The sequence below is a fragment of the Aplidium turbinatum genome, chromosome 9 (genome assembly GCF_918807975.1).
Source record: "Aplidium turbinatum chromosome 9, kaAplTurb1.1, whole genome shotgun sequence".
In the NCBI taxonomy this organism is placed as follows: Eukaryota; Metazoa; Chordata; class Ascidiacea; order Aplousobranchia; family Polyclinidae; genus Aplidium; species Aplidium turbinatum.
In genome coordinates, this window is record NC_137480.1 from 8,902,651 (window position 1) to 8,923,561 (window position 20,911).

At 38.3% G+C, this 20,911-nt stretch overlaps 2 protein-coding genes and 1 pseudogene across 2 annotated transcripts; all 3 read left to right on the forward strand.

The window, feature by feature from the left end:
- The first annotated feature begins 4,537 nt into the window (after nt 1–4,537).
- Nucleotides 4,538–6,454, forward strand: LOC145777367 (mortality factor 4-like protein 1 pseudogene; annotated as a pseudogene).
- A 291-nt stretch (nt 6,455–6,745) lies between these two features.
- Nucleotides 6,746–7,960, forward strand: LOC145776940 (DNA excision repair protein ERCC-1-like). The gene has a single exon (XM_082588188.1). The coding sequence runs from the start codon at nt 6,758–6,760 to the stop codon at nt 7,421–7,423; it is 666 nt and encodes a 221-aa protein (XP_082444314.1). The 5' UTR covers nt 6,746–6,757; the 3' UTR covers nt 7,424–7,960.
- Nucleotides 7,961–12,863: 4,903 nt separating this feature from the next.
- Nucleotides 12,864–16,907, forward strand: LOC145776938 (exportin-5-like). The gene has a single exon (XM_082588181.1). The coding sequence runs from the start codon at nt 12,864–12,866 to the stop codon at nt 16,368–16,370; it is 3,507 nt and encodes a 1,168-aa protein (XP_082444307.1). The 3' UTR covers nt 16,371–16,907.
- The last annotated feature ends 4,004 nt before the right edge of the window (nt 16,908–20,911 follow it).

A 20,911-nucleotide genomic window follows, 5' to 3' on the forward strand; every position in this document is an offset into this window, starting at 1 on the left:
AGAATCTTCTCCAACAAAGGAGCTCAAGTCATCTGTTTTTGTAGGAACGGAAGGAAAGGAGGGTTTGCCAAAATCAGTACCTTCTCTTTTCAAAGAATGTCCAGGATCTTTGAAGCTTGTCAGCTTTTGAAAAATGTTTTGTTTTAACCCATCAGACACACTGCTATCGAAAAGGGTAAGGGGTATAAGTTCTTCACTAAGATACCACATGTGCCCCTTTAGAGCTTTAAGAGCTGCCTTGGCCATACTGCTTTCGATTTCTTCATACTCAAGGAGGTCGTTGATAAGTTCTAGGTCGTTGCAAGGAGCAGAAGTTGACACAGAAGCGGTTAGCCACCATGACACATAGGAATATACAACAAGCTGAACAAATTTTTGGAGTTTCTTTAACTGTTGCTTTGAACATATAAAACCTGCAGGAAGATCTCTAGTAATAACTTTAGTCAGAAGAACGATCTTGATGCAGTATAAAATCTTGGCCATCCATCTGGCTTTGTGACAAGCACCCGGACGTAGAAAACCTCCAAAGATCTCAGTCAGCTCCCTCACCAAGATACAAAAGCACTAGTTTGACCAGCTCCTCATAATCACCCCTCACAAATCCCTGTGCTAGGGCTTTATAGCAGATCTTCACAATCATCTCCTTCTTGATCCTCATATCTGCTGGCAAAACCAAAAGTGCAGGGATGTCTAGGTCTGCATGGTAACATTTATGGCTAATTGACTCAAAGTTCTCCTTAAACCTGTGAGAACATAAACACATTTTACACTACAAAAATTCTCTGTTGCTGTAAATCGTCCATCCTGTGCTTAGTTTCTATTAGGAAGCCTAATCACTTCCTCTGCCATCTTATGAGATTGCAAGTGAGGTATTCTTGCATATTCGTAAAAGGGTAGTACTGCTTTAACAGCTTCGCTAGCAGCGTTTCTCAAGATATTTGTTGGTGTGGAATGATGAGCGAGAAAGAACAGCAGGATCTGACGACAAGTAGGGAGTCGTGAACCAGTAATGACTTTATCTTCTTTACCAGGAATTGTTTCAAGCAAATAATACCTTGGATCTTTAAACTTTGACATAGCATGTAATATAAATTAGCACTTACCACCATAAAAATTGCCTAAACAGTAAACGCAATGTTAGCGTTCAGTTTCTATGCTTCTAACAAAGCAAAACATGAGGTAACTTAGGTTTAAACTTTGAAGAGTTACAGCTTCTGTACTTCTCCAGGTGTTCCTAAGAAGAAAAAAAGTGAAAAAGATAAAACATTCAATTCATATGTAACAAATTTTTTACAAGAAACGGGTTTTTCTCAAATAACTCGCAAACTAGCCTACACGTTTTACGAAGCAGGACATTAAGGCGCGAAAAAACATCGCAGAGGCAAAACGACGCAGACAAAACGGCGCCAAAGTCAATGTAACAATTTTTTTTCTTTTGAAAATACTTAACTCAAGCGCTATAGTTGATCAATAATAGTTTTGATTCAAACGCGTTACTCACTTCAAGTTCATTTGGGAAGCACAAAATAACATTTTGTAAAGAGAAACTACCGTGCAATAATATCTAATTTGTGATAATTAAATGAGTTCAATAACACTCAATGACATTCTTAATTCAAATGCGTTGCTCCTTAAAGAAGTTTAAATGCTTTTGATGTCATCCGTCGGCGACTGGCCTCCAAGGAATGGACACAGACAAATTGTTTCGGCTTGGGAGGGAAGTGTAGCGTGCGACTGTACAGCCTACGTCATAAAAGCTGATCGAGCAATATTTCTTACTGCGGGCGATTTAACTGTATGTATTCTCTCATTAACCAGAGTTTCTATGATTACAAGCGGTAGTTTTTATACTTGGAGAATTAAATAATGTTTTGTCTAGTTCAAATACTGCATACAAAGAAATGGCATACACATGATTTTACACAAGCAACCAACTGTACAATGTACATAGGCTACTGTGTAAATTCACGCTCGTCTGATCACATAGGCTACATTTCTTGGACCAACAAAATGAGCGATTTTATGTAGATTTAACAGGACATTGAATTGCTTTTCATAGTTTAGTGCATTTTTCACTCGGTGCATCATCATCATCATAATCCATCGTCGGTTTGTTCCCCACTAGTGGGGGTGGCCGATTGTTTCCGCGCAGCAATTGTCTTAATCCCTTTTCTCCATTTCACCCTGTCCCTTGCATCTTCCTCCTTCAGTCCAACTTTTTTAAACTCATCCTTCACTTGTTGTTTCCACGTTCTTCTTGGACGACCGCGTTTCTTCTTCCCATCCACCTTTAGATCTAGTGCCTTTCTAAGAAAACTTCCTTCCTCCCTCCTTATCACATGTCCATACCATCTTACTCCATTTGCCCTTGCCAGTTGGTCTATGGTCTCTCTCATCTCTAGCATATCCAACAATTCTTCAGTCCTTTTTTCCTAATTTGGGCAGCATTCATTTGTGCAGTGTGCATTTGTGAGTGTGAACCGTGTTTTTCTATTTTACCACTATTTTCGTAGGCCACCTTCCATTCTCAAAACTACACAGCTGGTAAGGAGCTAAAAATAGCACGCTTGAATCAAAAACTTCAACAGTCAAAGTTCCCGTTGTGACATCACTGAGGTCGGTGAGATGAAAACAAGTCCGATTGCCGCAGTTTGTAGAAAAATGCTTTGATCGTACATGCTCTGTCCCAGTCAGAAAAGATGGTTTTTTTTACATTGTTTCAATGTCTGCTGATGATAAATCAATGTAAAAAGGACCAGTTTTGCTGGCTGGAAAATACATCATACTGTTAATGTGACACAGAACTAGTAAACTCTTTAAAGTTTAACCAGAATTGTAAACAGTTGTATGAAGTATCAGTTGTAATGTGCGTTGCTGCCTAGTCAGCACAGACACCTTCTCAACAATTACGCCCATTCACAATTACTGCAGAAACGTAGTAAATAAACAATTCCTGATTTCGCTAATCATTGGCAAACCGTTGCAATTTGTACCCAGCTCGAAAAGTAAAAATAAAATCTGTCTGGTTTGCCATAGATTCCGTCCAACTGTGGTATTGATTTGCATCCTATCTTTGACACCCATCTCTCTGAACTGTCACGTGCGCTAATTCTGTACTACAAAGCAATTATCCAGGTAACAATATTCGCCATTATAACTTTGATTCATTGTTGCCAGACGTTGAATCAACATCAATGCAAAAACAATGGAATTGTTAGCTGTGTAAGAATATATTTTTGCGGCTTGTAGCCAAATCTGCCTACATCTCAAGCAAACAGTTGTTTCCGATCTTCGCACCTTTCAAAACAAACAATTTTCACGTCTAAGCACTGTGGTCGCACTTTTGCCAGCTGGATAATTACAGAATAAATAATTTCTTGGCAGTTGATAAGCCGTCACGGTTGTTAGTGTGAGAGACAGAACGCAAAGTGTGATGCGGGAATATTAATCGCGCCGTATTTTGTCTTAAAAATGATGCGACATAATCTTTGAACTTATTGCAAACAAATGTACGCTGTTTCAAATTGCTCCCCGACCAAATGTGGTCTTTACTTCCCGACTGAACTTGAATTCGAATATAAGGAGCAACGCATTTGAATTAAGAATGTCATTGAGTGTTATTGAACTCATTTAATTATTACAAATTTGATATTATTGCACAGCAGTTTCTCTTTACAATAATGTTATTTCGTGCTTCCCAAATGAACTTGAAGTGAGCAACGCGTTTGAATCAAAACTATTATTGATCAACTATAGCGCTTGAGTTAAGTATTTTCAAAAGAAAAAAAAATGTTACGTTGACTTTGGCGCCGTTTTGTCTGCGCCATTTTGCCTCTGCGCCTTTTTGTCTCGCGTCGTTTTGTTTGTGCCTTAATGTCGTGGACCGCACATTTTAGGCAAATATTTTCTTCACAAGTCTAATACAAATTTGCTTATTCTGCATCGATTGAGCTATAGCACGACCTTCCATCATGTCTAGGAGCCGAGATATAGCAAAAGCACCCCTAAAAATGCATCACTCACCCCCCAAAAACTTTAGTGGCCACGGGCCACCTCTAAACCTTGACCAATTTTTTTTTAAACTTTACAGGAATCTTGTACAGGTAAAACCTCACCATCAAAAAAAGGTAGGCAAATTCTGAAAAGGTTGGGGCGGCTGTCACACCCTAATGTGTATTTTACACAAAATGTATTTTTACAACCCTAATAGTGACGTCATGACCGGTCAAATAGTGTTTCAGATTCAATGACCGCAGCCGGTCACATAGCCACTGCCTTAAACTTAAACATATGCAATATTCTGTACAATTATATATATAAATTGGCATCAGAGTTGCCAGTTTTATAATTTCTCTACTGTCTAGCAGCAGTGCTTAAAAGCAATACAGGGCTAGGATGGTTAATTTTGTTGTTTTGAAAAACAAGTTCTTGTGTAGCACTAAGAAGCTGCAAGAATCTATCATATAGATCCATTCATATATGCAAACACAATTATTATTACTAATTATAGGATTTTTCATTGTTGCCACAGGTTTGAGATATAACATACACAATAGACTATGAATAAATAAAAACTTTAACTACTCTTTATGGTTCTTAATTTCTATTAGTTTAAAAGTTGTGACAAATGGGACCAAAAGTTGGTGAAAGAAAACCAAAGTTTTCAGAAAATGAAAGAGTGTTATGCTTCCAAGGACCATTGATTTATGAAGCTAAATCTTTGAAGTCGGAAACAAGGGACGACAAATTATTTTACTTCATTCATTACAGTGGTTGGAATAAGCACTGGGATGAATGGGTTCCAGAATTGCGGCTTTTAAAGTACAATGAAACTAATCTGCAAAAGCAAAAAGACCTTTTGAAGAAGTGTGGCAAAGACAAGAAAAAAGGTTCAAAAAAAGAAATCAAAACCATCAAAAATGAAAAAGATATTGTTGAAAAGCGGAAACTGGTTGATAGTTTGCCTCCAAGTGTTCTGATCCATAGTTTAGCTTCAGAACCTGAAAAGAAAAAGGCATGCATTGTGTCAGTTGAAGAAACACCGGTATTAGAAGATAAAGCTGTGCATCAGATAATTCGACTTAAAATTCCTCAAGGTTTGTACCCAATGCTCGCTAACGACTGGGAATTTATATGCCGAAGAAAGCAGTTATTTCATTTACCTGCCAAAGTTTCAGTGCATCAAATTTTGAAAAAATATATGGAAGACAGTATTTCTACTTCAGATGATATTTCAACATTGAAAGAAATGGTTTCTGGTATTCAAGAATACTTCAATGTGATGCTGGGCTCCCAGCTTTTGTACAAGTTTGAACGACCACAATACGGAGACATTTTGGAAAAGTTTCCACATCATACTGTTAGCCAACTCTATGGTGCATTCCATTTTCTTCGTTTTTTTATCCAAATTGAATCGATTTTATCTTCCAAAAATAACGGTCATGAGAAAGGTTTTGAAATCATCATTCATTATATGCATGGCTGTCTTAAGTTCTTGTGTGATAACAAAGCAGAGTTTTTTAATGTGAACCAATATGAAATTGCTCCAGCAGAATATCATCGCCGAGCTATCACATGATCAGAGTGGATATTTTCTTATATTTGCATTAAACTTGTTAGCACTGTATTTAATTACAGTTACCCAGAAATCATATGAATATATACAGAATGAAAACTGCTCATTTGTATAAATTTTATAATTGGTCACTCATATATTATTTGTATTTTATTTGAAATCAATATTTTACTTTAACCTACAAAACTTGGCCAAAGCAACTAATACACTCAACAATGCAACGAATCCCTTGTAAATATGTTAATAGTAGTTTTCATGTCTTTAAGGTTGCACGATGCTTTGTTCTGGTGAATGTCAAAGTTAATAAAACAAACTCACACAAATACGTTGAAGCAATAGAAGAACACGTATCGCTACTTCAGACAATGTTAGATATTCTGCTTTGCAATCAAGTCAAAAGTGCAAAGCCTTTTTTGGCAAAATTAAACCTAAACCAAAGCTGCATCTTTGAATCATGAAAGTTCAGTAATTTCTTAAGAATTAAAACGGAGATCCTTAGTGCTTTGATTTAACATTATGATTTGACTTTGATTTTTTCACTCTAGTCATATTGAACTTGGAGTAGTGCCCCCTAATTTGAGAAGGTATGATTTATTACATACAATGGTCTATTCATTGCTTGATGTTACAAATGCTTTTTGGGTTGAAAGCCCAATTATCGCATTAATATTTAATTAGTACTAATTTGAATAAATTGCTATATAAGTTTCACAAGTGTTTTTATTAATGAAGGCAAATTTTCACTGATAAAGCCACTTATATGAGGCCTGCACTTATGCCTGCAGGTCATGTGTTACAATGTTACACGCTTTTGTTATAAAACAATTGTTCTAAACAATTATTAATGTGTTATATTCTTATAAATACTTTCATGCTGTTTTTCAGGACTCATGATATCACATGTTTTCCAGTTTGAAATGATTTTGTTGTTTATCAATGTCGTGATGCATGTTTTGTAATTTATTGTGTTTTTAAAGTAAAATGGCACAGAATTTGGATCCTGACTTTGAAGAAAATGAACAAACTTGCAGTGCCTGGTTAAGTCAAGAGGCACAATCAAAAGATGAAGAAATTGGTGAGCCTCCACAAAAGAAGAAAGTGGACTACCAAAAACCATCGTTTGTTAATGCTTTCGGATTTCTCGCTCCAGAAGAATCCAAAGATAAAGAACCTTCTGCGGTAATGTCTACTTCGCAAGCATCTGCTTTGGGAAGTGGAAAAGCTATTATTGTCAATCCTTGTCAACGAGGAAATCCAGTACTGGAGTTAATCCGTGGCGTTCCATGGAAATTTGCTGATGTTGGACCAGGCTTGGCGGTCGATTACGTTTTAGGTCCATCAACTGGGTGTTTATTCCTAAGTTTACGGTATCATGCATTGAAACCTGATTACATACATGGAAGACTAAAAGTTCTTCGCCAGGGGGGATTGTTTGCATTGCGAGTGTTATTATGTTTGGTTGATGTTAAAGATTCCACACATTCTGTGAAGGAATTAACCAAGCTTTGTTTTGTTTCTGATGTCACACTCTTACTAGCATTCAGTAATGATGAGGCAGCAACCTACTTAGAAACTTTCAAAGCTTACCAAAACAAACCAGCTGATTCCTTAAAGTCTCGTCCAGCTACCAGCCATCCTGCTCGTGCTATTGAAGTGTTGTCATCAATAAGATCTATAAACTCGACTGATGCAAACACTTTGTTAACAAGTTTTGGATCGATTGCTGAAATTAGTAAAACAGAAGAAACCGACTTGAGCTTGTGTCCTGGAATTGGTGGCATAAAAGCTCGATCACTTTATAATGTTTTTCGTGAACCATTTTTAAAGCAAAAAGACACTGGCACATAAAGCTCACTGCTTGCAGTTTGAGCACTTTGACAAGACTGGCGGTAGTACTATGTTTTGGAGGAGAAAATCTACCGTAGGAGGACTATTACTGGCAGAAAACCTAATGCCTTCCAACAGTCTGGTCTGTCAGTTACTTCACCATGAAAACGTCCTTTCTCATCAAATATTTAGCCAATAGTATTCATCTTTTGATTCATTTGTGACAATACTAAGTGTTTCTGTTGTGTCATATGCTTGCCCAATCAGCTTGCTAATTTAGATCTTTGTAAAAGGTTGTCCTGGGTGTTTTTTAACCAGTCATCAATAGCTTGGAAATACAATAGAAGAGTCAATAATTATAATGCTTGAAAACGTGATAACTTGAAATCTGTTCGCTTTTACCACTATCTTTCTTCAGTAGTTTTTTTTTGAAGATCAAAGAAGTATGTTTCTTGCTTGAATTGTCCTTAAACTGTTACAGCTTGCATGTTTCAAAGTATTGTGTTGATTATTGTTTATTGCAATTACTGTAGTACTCATAGATGCTCCGTCATGAAATTGGTGTGCGCTTGAGCAAACCATTTCAGGCCTCAAAACAACTTTTTTTTCCGGCGGCCAAACGTGTCCGACTGAAGCAAGCTGTTCGGTGGCCAATCACAAGCACATGGCGGCCATCGGAACGTCGACGCACATCAACATACAGTCTTCAAAATTAGCACATTTTTACTTCGAACGGCAGAAACGTTGCCGAGGCCGAACGACAAAAGTTGAAATTGCCTCGGCAATTGCTGTGAACGTTTATTACGAGAAAATTGTACCAAAACATGTAAAACGAGAAGCGAAAAAAATACTAGAGTAGTCTATCACGACCGCACTGTTTGATTTGTTGTGATGTAATAATCCCAAAAGTAGCGATAAAGCGAGCAACAAGATACGCACGTCGCACGCTGTTACAGTAATTCACGTTAAATAACTCACGGGCGGAAAAGTAAGTTAATTTTGGGTTGATTCAACGTTCGAGTCAGCACAGATCGATTTAATTTTCCGGCGGGTTATACTGCGTAACAACAATGCCCAATTAGAAATTTACGTTTGTTTTACATTAATTCGACATCTAGCAACGTTGAATTATCATAAAATAACATTAATTGCTCAACCAGCTAGGTCGGTAACAAATTAATAGCTCCTTGCAAGAAGATTGCCTCGATTTACGTATACACTAACATAATTTCGGCACAATTGCGATACTGCGAACAACACAAAGTCTGTTTGATAAAGAACTAGCTGTCAGAATCGGAATCATCAGATGCTGTATCGGAGGATGAGGTTTGCGTCATCACTGGAATCAGACACATCAAGAAACTCATCGCTTGGCTGTAAATCTACAGTACACCGTCCTCGCCGTTCGCAATGAAGCGTCCACGTTTTGCGGCTTTCGGGCTTTGATACCAATCCACACGCCTCTTTCTTTTTCGTAGAGCTCCATCAGGATGCTGACTAAGTAACAAATCTATGGCTGTGGTATAACGACTGGGAGGAATGTCTAACCCTAACCTTACAAGCGCTTGTGTGGCCTCGGCATTTTTATTGCCGACGCTAATTTCGAAGACTGAATATTAGGGTGGGTCGCGAAACGGACTTTTTCACCAAATCGAAAACCTCAAATGGTTTATTTGAAAATATTCCCCAAAAAACACTCCATGCCAAATCTGAGCTTATTTGGTCTAAGAATAGCTTGCGAAAATGCATTTGAAATTTCCCAAAAATCCTGATTTTTCGGCAAAAATGCCATTTACCTTTTTTTTTTCAGAACTTGAAAAAAAATATTCTGTCACATTATATTGATGAAATGCATGCTCTTATACAATTTAGATGGCATTGTACTCCTTTAAAGGTCAATTAAACTAGGATTATGTCTCAAAACTCCCTGCTTAAAAATGTGAAAAAACGTCAAATATGCATGATGTCGGCAATTGCCGAACATGATGTCGAATACAATTGAAATAATGTGTGTTGTATACTGCAGTGTATTATACTGTATAATAGTGTTTATAGTTGTATATAGGGTAAAAGTAATTGATAAAATGCTTTATTGCAGCACACATTTAAAGCATTTTCTCAATATTGTTCGAAGTTTCGTGGCATTCAAGCTGAATTATATAGAAACAAATTATGCAAAAACATCTGTGAAAGCAGTTCAGCTGCAGTCAGTCAATTCATTCATCAATGGTTGCTCCATCATAACTGCCACTTTGGTGCACAAATGAAATCCTTTTTCGAATCAGATGTTGGATGAATGGCTCTTGAATTAAGCTTCGACAGAATTTGGCCCTCCCTACGATGTTGTCCCAATGCAAGTTTGCTGGATTCGGTCACCAGTTTGACGGCTCGCTTGACGGCCTGAGTATACGAGTCATCAGTATTAGTAGAGTATCCCTGAATGTCACTGGCAAATGTGCTGCAATGTGCAGCTGCGGATATACATCCTTGGATTATGTAACATTGCATAATTTAGCAATTTTTTCACATTTAAAAGTAGTTTTTGACATAATCATTAGGTGAATTGTGACCTTTAAAAGGTTATAGTGGTACCTACAATGTATAAGGAGGTGCATTTCACCAAAATTGGATCACAGAATAATTGTTTTTAAGTTCTGGATTAAAAACGATAAATGCCATTTTCGCTCAAAAGTCTGAATTTTCGAAAATTTCAAATGCATTTTCGCAAGCTATTTCTGGCCCAAATCAGCTCAGATTTGGCATGGAGTATTTTTTCGGGCCTATTTTCACATATCCATTTGAGGTTTTCGAATTGGTGAAAAAGTCCATTTCGCGACCCACCCTACTGAATATATCGCATCAATAAAGTGTATTGTGATGTCACTTGCATCCTGCTTATCGTCAGACATCAGCTGCTTGGTCAATCAATAATGTTAACAATTCAAGCATAGACAGTGTGTGGGTCATTCCATGTCAAATCACCCAATGGGTTAAACACCACCTTCTCCGATTTTGATGAAATTTGGCACGTTTGTTGCATATGGGCAGAAACTCCCAACTAAAAAATTTTATCGTGATTGAACCAATGGTTCTGGATATATTGACCTTTGAACTTTTGACCTTTTCGACGAGACGGTAAAGTTTAAAACTCAATTTCTCATTAACCACTTGACCAATATCCATGTGTGAGGTATATATCATTTTAAAAGGAATTCATTTTTGACACTAAAATCTGAATTTAACTTTGTTTAGAAGTAATGACCTTTTCACCTATATTTTGACCTTGAATTTCACCTTGTGGAACAAGTTCGATTTTTATTTTGAAACACCCAAATTTCAACGTACCATATTATGATTTATCGGGTGCTTTGACTGTTTTATAATCCTTTGTGATTATAGGTGGCAAAGTACTTTATTCACAAGGCCGCTTGCGTAAAATTTTCTCTGAACTTCATGGCGGACAAATGCGGCCGACGGAAGGGTGAGACCCGGCAGACAAAACGTCGGTTTTTGTAGGTTAATTGCGGCCATGGCCGCCTTCAGTTTCGAGGCCTGCAGCGGCAACTGGTGGAAACAATAATTTACAGACAACAACATTTCAACAACCGGAAACTTCACTCTGTTAAACTCGGTGACTGAACCTGTGTCAGTGGTTCAAGGCCTTTACACAAAACTGACAGAGTTTAGTTATGCTCAAAAGGCTTTCTCAGTCCGAGCATACAGATTCTCACAATCAATACTTGTAACTGAAGAGTGTCGTTTGATTGTTTAATAAACTAATTATGACACCAGTAATACATTCATAACATGTATTATATTATAATTAATTTCTTCTGGGATGAATGAAGTAAAACATATGGATATTTTACAATAGCTACATTGCTACAATCCAGTTAAGTTTAATCATGCACAGTGATGTTTAAGGCATCTATATCGTTACTATTTATGCACTTAATGGGCATTGTCGGTCTGTTTCTTTGGTGTTTTATTAAAAAGAGTAGGTGGGCGTAAACTTGGGTGTTGCAATAGAAAGCACATAATTGCCTAAGAGACGTTGGTGAGCTTACAGTAAAGATAATTGATTTGCATTCCTTGACAAAGTATACCAATGACTTATTCTTTGTTCTTGATCGTTTGAGGCTGAAAGTCTTTTATCATTTTCATACCAGATTGATACAATGTTTCCCAGACTGCACCAAGCTAGGAAATACCGAGTTTTTGAAATGCATGTAATTTTTGAAGCAAATTACATGACACAGAAGCAATCTTAGATTTGAAATATGACGTTATTTATCTCCCATGCTGCGCACATATCAGTTAGTGTTTTTGTAGGTTTTAGTCATCCGATATCGCAGATTCCGTATAGATGTTTAAACATAGAATGACCGTTTATTAAAATGTAAATAATTCAACAGAATTTGCATGGTACTCGTACATCATGTGATTATAATTTGTCCTTTTTCTAATCAAAACATTCTGTGCATGTTTATAGGTTTATTAGCAGCGGTTTATATGTATGCAACTAATGGCTATTAGCTTGCAACACAGCTACATAATGTAATGATTTTTGGAGATCCTGCATAGCTAAAGAAACAGCGGGAAATACTTATTTGATTGGTAGCCTTTCGTTGGCAGTAAGTAAATGATGCTTTCTAAGCTTGGTTTTGTCTATGATTGTTGATTAAATTAGTTATTTTAAACATGTGGTTAGTAACCAAGGTCTCCATCTACGTCGAGCCTGAATGAACACGTGTCATCATCATCATCCAGTTTGCTTCAAAGAAGCCTGGTCTTTATCCTGAAACATCAAGATCGATCAGTTGTCTGCAGCGACTCCTTCAATGCCATGTGATCTTTCACGGTGTCATTCCATATTTTCTTTGGTCTTCCTTTTCTCATTTTTCCTGTAGCTTTTTATTCCATACGCACATTGTCAAATTGTTCTCATCCATTCGCTCAAGATGTCCAACCCATCTCAGGCGATGACCATGCAAGTACTCTTCAATATCCTCAACATCAGTCCACTCAAGACATCGTTTCTAATTTTGCCGAGAAGTGTCTTGCCACACATTATACGAACCATCCTCCTTTTTATCGTTTGCGTTCGCCGTTCGCCTAATGTCAGTTCTCTTCATCGCCAAACATTCACTTCCATAACACATCACACTTCTAACATGTGTCTTGAACACTAGTGAAATAATTATTTGTTGACAGTGAGTGAGTGTTCAGCTCAATAATACTTTCTCATTTTGCTTTGTTACCTTTGCTGATTGCCTGATACGCACGATTGCTGAGTATGTCTTTGATTCCTAAACAAACCTAACTGTCAGCGCTTTGTTTAAGCTGATCTAAATTATAATTTTTTTTTATTTCCAGAATCCTGACGACAACAAAGCGAGTGGGGCTGATCATCTGACAAAATTCTAACAGGGAACATCTAATTTTCTTTGCATTTTGCAACATGGATTCAACCCACTTGGAAACTCTGTGCCGGGCTTTGGAGGCTTTACTAAAGTCTGATGTAGACAATGTCACTCGCTTGGAAGCATTGAAGCTTTATGAATCGTACAAAGACGATGAAAGATGTGCGGAAGTAGGCTTTTATTTAGCAAATAATGCAGCATTGCCACCCAATGTGCAGCACTATGGATTACTCCTTGTCAAACATAGAGTTCGTATGCAATGGACCTCTATGACGCAAGAGGAACAACTCGCTGTCAAGACCCAACTTTTAAACACCATATCGAATTGTTCAGAGACCGAACCCTTTTATATCAAGTCAATGCTCGCAAGTGTTTTGAATGAACTGGTAAAGCATGTATGGCCTCAGAATTGGCCAACCATGCAAGAGGAGGTCATTAGTATTTTCTGTCTTCATGGCAATAAAACAACAATCGAGATCATAATTTTAATGTTTCAAAACTTGGCAGAAGATGTTGCAGTGTTTGAAAACATTGAGACTAGGCCGCGTGCTCGTGACTTGAGAAAAGCTCTTTCAGTCGCTTCTTCTGAGATTGTGACGTTTTTGCTGAAAACCTTACGCGAACATGCTGCTTTGGTAAATACGGAAGGTGCCACTGTTCATGCTCATTTTGTTGAATTGACTATTTCTGCTTTGGAAGGCTACATAAGCTGGATTACTCCTGAAGTTCTTTTTATGGAGAAGGGAATATTATTTGAAACTCTGCTCTTACTATTTGAATCCGAAAATTTTCAAGTCATTGCTGCTGAATGTTTGCTAATTGCTGTCAGCAGAAAAGGTCCCATTGCCGAACGAAAAGTGATGTTCAAGCTGACAGATGACTATTTTGTAGAGAAGTACGCTTCTGCTATTAAAAACGCTTCTAATGTGGAAGGGTTTAATCAAAATAAGTTTCATTTCTTAAATACTGTAGGAAAGGTGATGTTTTCTTTAAGCAATCTACTGTTTGGTATTTGGGAGGATAAAGACCTTGACTCAGAAAGCCGTTCAAATGAATTTCGTTCGAGAAAGAATTTCCTTGAAGTTTTGTTTTATCTGACATGTCATGAAAGTAAATGTGTTTCCTTTTCGGTTTTGCAATGCTGGTCGCGATTCTTACAGCACAATGAGTTGTCAAAAGACCCAACTTTTCAGGCACTAATACCGATGCTTATTGATGTGGCAACCCAAAACCTTTGTAAGGACTACACAAAAAAGAACGTTTTTTCATCGTTTGAAGAAGCAGAATTAAATGACGATGAAGAAATCTCTTCTTTATTGAAGAAATCCAGAGGATACATGGTAGAAATATTGCGTTATTGTACAATAATCTTGCCACTGGAAACGCTCGAAAAGTGTTACAAATACACAGAAGCTCGATTAAATACAAAATATGAAAGCAAAGAGGAAATGAACTTGCAATACGATGGCATGCTAACGCTTTTGGTTACAGTTCTCGGATCGATAGTTCAAGCTGTTAAAAGACAGGAAAAAACTCACCTGGTGCCGATAGAGTACACTGCAACTTTGCTAAAAACGTTTTTGTCTCAGAAAACAGAAGACCCAATCACGTTGCAAACAATCTTATCATGTGCTAGTGCATTGTGCAAACTACTTTCCCTTGCTCCTTGCCCTCAATATCACTTCAAACTGTTCATTGATCATCTTTTTATGCTGCTAGACGAGACTTCTGACAATTCCACGCAACCGGCGATTGGCAAACTTCGTCTTCATATTTGCATCACTGGAGTCCGTCTAGCCAAAGCATTTCCTAAAATACTAGCGACGTTCGCAGATCACCTCAAGTTGTGTGTTCAGGGAAGGTTAAATCAAACTCCATGCAAATTATCGCCAAGTGAAAAAGTGTCTTTATTAGAAGTATTGATTATGCTAAGCATGGAATGGAATGATCTTTCTAGACAAAGTCAGTTAATTTTTGATGTTATGAACACTACTCTTTCCGTTGTTCAATCTACGGACTTTATGGCTTGTTTACAAAGTCCCGAGAAGTTTGCTAAGTTGACTGGTATGGGTATTGTTCCTCCTGATATCGTGGAAGCCAGAATGTTGCCATCTGCAAAATTGCGATCCGATATTTATTACTACACTTGTTTGACAATGGGCGTCATCAACAGATCCCAAGTTTGGAAAAAGAGAGAAAATCCAGGGGTTAAAAATCCTTGTAGTGCTCACTTAGGATTACCTTTTGATCATATTTTAAGCCTTGTAAGTGTCATGACAGCGCAATGGTCTCCTGAATCACGGGACTTTATCCATCCAGAAAATTTAAAAGCTTTGGATTTGAAAAACTCTGAAAAAAATGATCTCATTTGTTACAATAGGGATGGGACCTCCGAAAAAAATAATCCCGACGAAAAACCTAAACTGCACTGGCAACAACTTCAAAGCTTTCTGGTTGGTCGATTAGACTGCTGCTACCAGATTCTTGGATTATTTGGGAAAATCATGGGTCCTGAATTTTACCGAGTGAATGGTCTCCAACAAATCATTGATGTCAAGATATTAAGCAACATCGAATTTTTATCCCCGATGCGACTGAAAGCCTTGCTTCGTCTATTTCTAAATCCATTTTTCCGATCGTGCCCTGAAGAGCTTGTGCAAGAGGTTACAAGTCCATTGATGCAAAGGTATTGTCAATTTATCATGGATAGGCTTCAGCCCGCGTGGGAGGCTTACGGCCAAAGGCAATCGACCAGAATGCAAGGCTGTGACGATGATGATGACGAAAAAGAAGAGCAGGAAATCTTGGAAGAACAGATTCTTCGCTCCTTGACTCGCGAGCATTTAGATTTGTTGATATCACTTTGTGTAAACAAGCGGCCGCCTTCTCATGCAAAGCATTCAACAGAAAACGGTGAACTTAGTGATGACGTCACGATGAAATCTGCCGATGCTGGTCATGTGACTCAGCTCACTTCTTTAGGTGAGGCAATTGCAAATAGTTCAGCCTGTGAGATTGTTTTTGCCAGTGCATTGAAATCTTTGTCCTGGCATGATACTGGATCTTGCTACAAAGCGACGCAATTACTCTGGCCTCTATTGAAGCTCCTTATTCAAAATCAAATCGACCTATTCAACGAAGAGATCACTAAATTTGTACTTCAAGCTATCATGCTCGGATTGAAAAGACATGGTGAAAATACGGGTTGCGAAGCGCAGTTATCATCTCTTGCCTTGACTGTGATTCAGGCTTTGAAAGGCCGTCATGCAAATGCGATTTCCTTTACAATTCTTTCTCTAATGCGAAACGATAACAAAGAAAACGTTAGACATTTCTTAGGAAATTTCGATTCTTTTAATGAAAGAAAGCGGAGGACTCAATTTAAAAAACTTGTGAGTGAGGTGATCGATCACCATGTTGGCCAACAGTTCAAAGTCGTACCAGAAATGGAGGTCTTTGCTCCTTTGTTTATTCGCCGAAGACGAAAGGTCGAAACTGAAGTATCCTTCGAAGGTTTATCTGGATTGTTTAACCCTGTTTCTTAAAACTGATCGCTGATCTGATCATTGTCTTTAGAAACTTTTATTTTCCGCAAACTCTTGTAAGCATCGCAAACAATATAGGCTACGCTACCTACGTTTTATATGCAATTTGATTTCAGTGCGGGTAGTTTGAAAAATGTCAACGTCGAAAAAAGTAACTACAGTAGAATTCGCCTATAACGGCTTCGTTTATAACGTCAATTCGCCTATTACGTCACATTTCGCTCGGTCCCGGCAGAATTCCTATCTTTTACGTACATTGTAGTTCGGCTACAACAGCATCGCTTATAACGTCAATTCGCATGTAACAGCACCCTTTATTGGTCCCCAGACGTCTTTTGTTCGTTTATAACGTCACTTTAAGCCATCACCTTCACCACGAACGGTCAGTCTTTTAATCCAGTTAGCGCTGCTGCTTGTAAAATGTCTTCCCTTTATTTTGCTACGTCGTTCGCAGCAGGGACTTTAATTAACTGAATTAACTTTTTTCCCGCGTGAAAAACTATCACGTGTAAAAAGCAGCTCTACAGCTGACCTTTAAACAACTCAAAGCAACAGTTGTACGTACAGTACTGTATAAACTAATTAACTTTTTTTTCCTCGCGTGAAAAACTATCACGTGGCATAGTTTTTCACAATCTTACGCAATAAAGAAAAGATAATGTCTGAGTTTGAAGCAGGATGCAATCCAAAACTAAAAAGAAAGCGAAAGCACAACTTTGAAAATGTCGATGATTAATCAAAAGACAGTTTTGGAATAGTTTGCGGTAGTTCGTCTATAACATCAATTCGGCTATAACGTCAGTTTTTGCAAATCCCCTAGAGGTGCCGTTATAGGCGAATTCTACTGTATTACTTTGGCTGGAGTAATGTTTGGTGCATTGTAGGCTTATCATTTTTAACTTTTCTTCATGTTTTTACGCTGACTTCGAATGTGATGAAGACATTTAGCTTATCACTCACTGTAAATCATACACGAAGTATGTTACACTGCAGTGGCGTAGCTAGGGGGGGGGGGGGGGGGCGGGCCGCCCCAGGCGGCACTTTCAGACAGGACTTTTTTTTTTTTTTGATAATGCAAAAGTACACGGAAAATAAAAGCAAACAGAATGGCAACGTTCAAAACAGTGGCGTAGCCAAGGGGGAGGAGGGGTTTGGGGGTTACAACCCACCCCTTTGGCACGCATGTGACGTCACGATATTGAGAATGATGCTTTCAGTCTCTATGTCTCTAAAACAAAGTTTGCCTAATTTTAAACGAAACTCCATTAAAAGAGCGAGTTTTGCCAATACCAAACATTCAAATATCTCAGCCAGGAATTAGCAACAAGAAAACATAGAGACTTAGCTTTATTAAGTTACCGAAAAATTCCCAAGAAAACATGATCTTATCCTTTTGCTATGCCACCGGACAGCACCATTTTACAGGAATATTTATACTTTCTTCAACAGATTGATCATGTTTGATCAGCTGTGATCTCCCTTATGAACTGCCTCCATTTTGTTCTGTCTTTTGTTTTTATTAGTGCTTCCGGCATGCTTTTTATTCCTGTAATTTGCTTGATATTGTCAAAATATTTCATTTTTTGTCGTCCTTTTGTTCGTTTGCCTTGCACCATCCCAGTTAACATTGAATTTTCCAACGAGTTGCTTCTTGCAATGTGTCCGAAATATCTCAATTTTCTAAGGTTAATGTTGTTTATCAGACTCCATTTATCGTTTATTTGTTGGGAAACAAATTCATTTGTTTTTCTTTCCATCCAGCTGATACGTAATAGCCTCCTGTGACACCACATTTCAAAACTTTTTAACTTTTTAATGTCACATTTTTTGCATGTCCAAATTTCACATCCGTATGTGGCAATTGGGAAAACGAGAGTTCGCAGCAATCTTAATTTTGTGTTTTTACCAATTGATCTCTGTTTCCACACCGTTGTAAGTGATGTCACAGCTGTTTTTGCCATAGCAATTCGCCTTCTAATTTCCGTGCTATCATCATAAGTGTCAGTTATGACACTGCCAAGATAGCAGAAATTACTTACACTTTCAACAACATTACCATCAATGTATAAGCTTGGACAAATTTCATCTTTTTTACTTATGGCCATCACTTTTGTTTTTGTGGGATGTAATTGCAAACCATATTCTTCACTTCTTGACTTGATCCTATTCAAAAGTTCTTGCAGTTCCGTTACACCTCCACCGACCAACACTATGTCGTCAGCATATCGAAAGTTGGTTACCACTTTTCCTCCAATTTTCACTGAGCCATCAAAATTCTCCAAAACTTTTCTCATTATGTGTTCAGTATAAAGATTGAAAAGATATGGTGACAATATGCATCCCTGTCTGACACCTTTTCCAATGGAAAACCACTCGGTGAGGCCACTTCCAGTTCTTACTGCTGCTTTTTGAGCAGTATACAGGCTTCGGATTAAATTGATCAGATGTGTAGGAAAGCCATAACCTTTCAGAATTGTCCACAATTGTTGGTGCTTCACTGAATCAAAAGCCTTTCGATAGTCTAGAAAACATAAATGAGTTGAAAGGTTCTGTTCTCTTCGTTTCTCTATCAGCATATTTATACTAGGAGATTTATACCCACATTTTTGTTGAAAATGCTCTCAGAATGCACCAAATCCAAAGTAATTTTTCAAAATTTTCTGGGGGAGGCCCCCCAGACCCCCCGCCGCTGGGTGTCGTCTTTGGCGAGGACGCCGTCGGGCTTCGCCCGTCGGCCCTTAAAACCCCCCCTTTCAAAATTACTGACTACGCTACTGGTTCAAAACATACAATAATTCCACTTTTAGTCAATTAAAAAAAACGCATTTCATTTTCACATGCTTTTTCTTGAAGGGGCGGCAAATTCTGAATCCGCCCCGGGCGGCACATTCCCTAGCTACGCCACTGTGTTACAGGCCTGCAGTTTTTGAAGTCAAACGAGAAATGTTCGTTATCGGTTTTTAACTTTCAGCCGACTTCAGTAATCTACTCACAACACCCAGACTAATCTGTACTGATATATCGCACTGCAGTAATGTGGTAAACTTTGTCATGTTGGGTATCGTTACCAAGAGATGCAGCTTGGTTTGTCAAACGTTTGGAGATTCTGTCCTCTATCCCAGGGGTGTGCAAACCGTCAGCACTACGGGCCAAACACACATAACCAGCTTGGTCTGCTGGCCACAACTGGAAATATTTATTCTTCACTATATTATGACGTATGTGCACGCAATAAATGACCGCGCAGCCCCCACGCGTCTAGCTAACCTAAAGACGCCTTCAGACAGAGCGCGGATAGCGAGAGCCGCAGCGGGATGCTCAGCGGTGGATGTTCACTCACAGCTCGCGAGTAGGCTGTTCAACCGCGAAACAGCAGCGAATTTTTGTTTGGCTTTGCGGCATGCGTACGACGTGAAATTGACGATTCGCTACGTGCGAGTGAATGGAATTATGCTGACTGCAATCAAAAGGTGTATCTACTAGGGGTGTAGGTAGAGAGTTGTATGCTTCATTTCACACTAGTGAGCTTGTGAAGTTGCCAAAAAAAAAAGATAATGTTTAGGCGTAGCCTACCTAACATTACAAACTTGAAGCATAAACGAAAATTGTTTAGCCGGTCAAATTTTATTTAATATTCGGACCTTTTCGCGGGTCAAAAAGTTTCAGCTCGCTGGCCACGGTTTGCACATTCCTGTTGTAGGCTACTGCGAATGTCTGATTGAAATTTTCTAAACTCGACTTTTTTTATCTTTCACAACACAGCAATTTTTTGACCCTGTGCCTGGAGAGGCAGTGAAAGATAAGAAAATATAATTTTTAGAAAATTCACTCAGGCTGTTGGCAAGTCGCTACACATTGATTTTCTTATTGCTTTACTATCTGGTGATGTTACAACCCATTCTGTCATTTTAAAGAAGCTGCAAAGGGTGAGAAATATTCCTTTCAGAAAACTTCAGCCAGACTGTTAGCAAAACGTTTCAGGTCACATCTCATGGTCTTTATATTAAAGTTATCACAACCACTTCTTGCGCCAAAATGCAATACTTTTTACTATCAATTGAAGGTAAAATGTAGATTGTGGATGTTTCCACAAAGCCTAATGATGTATTGATTTGTTTATTGCCACATTTCTGCTGTCATGTTTAAAACTGAAAAGCTTAGCCTACTTTGTTACTCTATAATAATCTAAGCTCGCTAAATACACAAAGCAAGCTGTGTCACCCAAGACCGTTGAAAGGTGGTACTTTTAGATCTGTCCAGGGATTTTCGGGTCTCGAAAACACCGCGTGTTCTTTTAGAGGTGTCTTATATAGCCTACTGTTACTGGGTCCCGAACACTTTATTAGTAGTTCAGGCCCTTAGGGGCAAAAATGAGCATCTTTAGGCTAAACGTGTTACACGTTGTTTTTTTGTAGTTGATGAATCTAACTTCAATTTTAGTGGGTGCCGCAACTTTTTGGGTCACGTGATCACCCCCAAATCGGGGATTTCCCCCAAGTCAATTTTGAGCTCTTCACGGCATTTTTATGCAATTAGATACG